Consider the following 1,117-nt stretch of genomic DNA (forward strand, 5'->3'; position numbering starts at 1 on the left):
GCCCGCTCATCCCGGCCATGGGCCGCTTGTTTTCCAGCCGGCAGAGCAGGGAAATGGCAGACTGGCAGATGAATTTCCCTTGCAAATTGCTGCTCGGGCCCTGTCCCAGGCTCTCGGCGTGGTGTCACAGCCTGCTCCGGAGTGCCAGGATGACGGCTGATAAGGAAGAAGGATGCTCCCGCAGCACACAGCCCGGCTCCCTGCCTGGCCTTGAGCACTTCAGCATCCTCTCAGGCCGTTTCTCCTTGGAGATCAGGATGTCCCTGGATTTTCCCCTCCAGCAAGCAGCCCTGAAGGTGATGCTCTGCCCCGATACCTGTGCAGATGACCCCAGCATCTTCGTGGTGGCCACAGTTATGGATGCCCCAGCCGAGGCTGTAGAAGGAAGGGCTCGCTGCCATCGCAGTTGACATTGTCCAGGAGGATACGCCCCGTGCCATAGCCGAAATAGGCGTTGCTCTTGTAATCCAGGGCTTGGCCACAGCCCACCTGCTTGCACACCACGCTGGCATCGCTCAGGCCCCAGTCGTCGTCACAGACGGTGCCCCAGTTCCCGCGGTAGAAGATCTCCACCCGGCCTTGGCAGGTGTCGGTCCCGCTCACCAGACGGATGCTGCCGTCGCCTGGAGGGGGGCGGCACGCAGTGAGAAGGACATTGCCTTCCCCAGGAGGTCACCGCACGTGCCACGGCACCACCACGCCACCGAGCTTGGAGCTGTCCCTGCCCGCGACGGCAAAGACACCGGGCGAGAATCGGTGGGGAAAGGGGGATGTTTTAGGGCAATACGGCTGATGGGAGCTCGGTGAACCTCTGGGATAGGGTTTGGCTGTGGCTGGCACAAGGATGGGGTCCCTGGGGGTCTGCCTCTTGGAGCTGGAGAGTCGGGGTGTTTCACGGAGGGGCGGTGGGTGACAGGTGGGGGATGCTGCTCCCCACCAGCCCTCAGCCAGGAGGGGCCCCGCAAGCGACGGCGCGCAGCTTACTTTCCCCATCCTGTACCAGGGCTGTGAGGGTCCTGCTGGTCAGTCCTTCGCTGGCTTGTGTGGGCGAGAGCTCTGCAGAGGGAAGCGGAGAGGTGGCACCCGTCGCTGCCCTCACGGTCCCTTCGGAACCCGG

At 63.7% G+C, this 1,117-nt stretch overlaps 1 protein-coding gene across 1 annotated transcript in view; it reads right to left on the reverse strand.

Annotated features, from left to right (window-relative positions):
• Positions 1-354: 354 nt before the first annotated feature.
• LOC104512435 (scavenger receptor cysteine-rich domain-containing group B protein-like) overlaps positions 355-1,117 on the reverse strand; it is a gene marked incomplete at its 5' end in the record, with an annotated part of 3,323 nt that continues 2,560 nt past the window's right edge. The window contains 2 exons of the mRNA XM_010155408.1: positions 355-623; positions 985-1,056. Of these exons, the coding sequence (XP_010153710.1) occupies positions 355-623; positions 985-1,056 (341 nt within the window). The remainder of the gene's footprint in view (positions 624-984; positions 1,057-1,117) is intronic.

Source organism: Eurypyga helias, unplaced genomic scaffold (genome assembly GCF_000690775.1).
Source record: "Eurypyga helias isolate BGI_N326 unplaced genomic scaffold, ASM69077v1 scaffold29037, whole genome shotgun sequence".
Taxonomy (NCBI): domain Eukaryota; kingdom Metazoa; phylum Chordata; class Aves; order Eurypygiformes; family Eurypygidae; genus Eurypyga; species Eurypyga helias.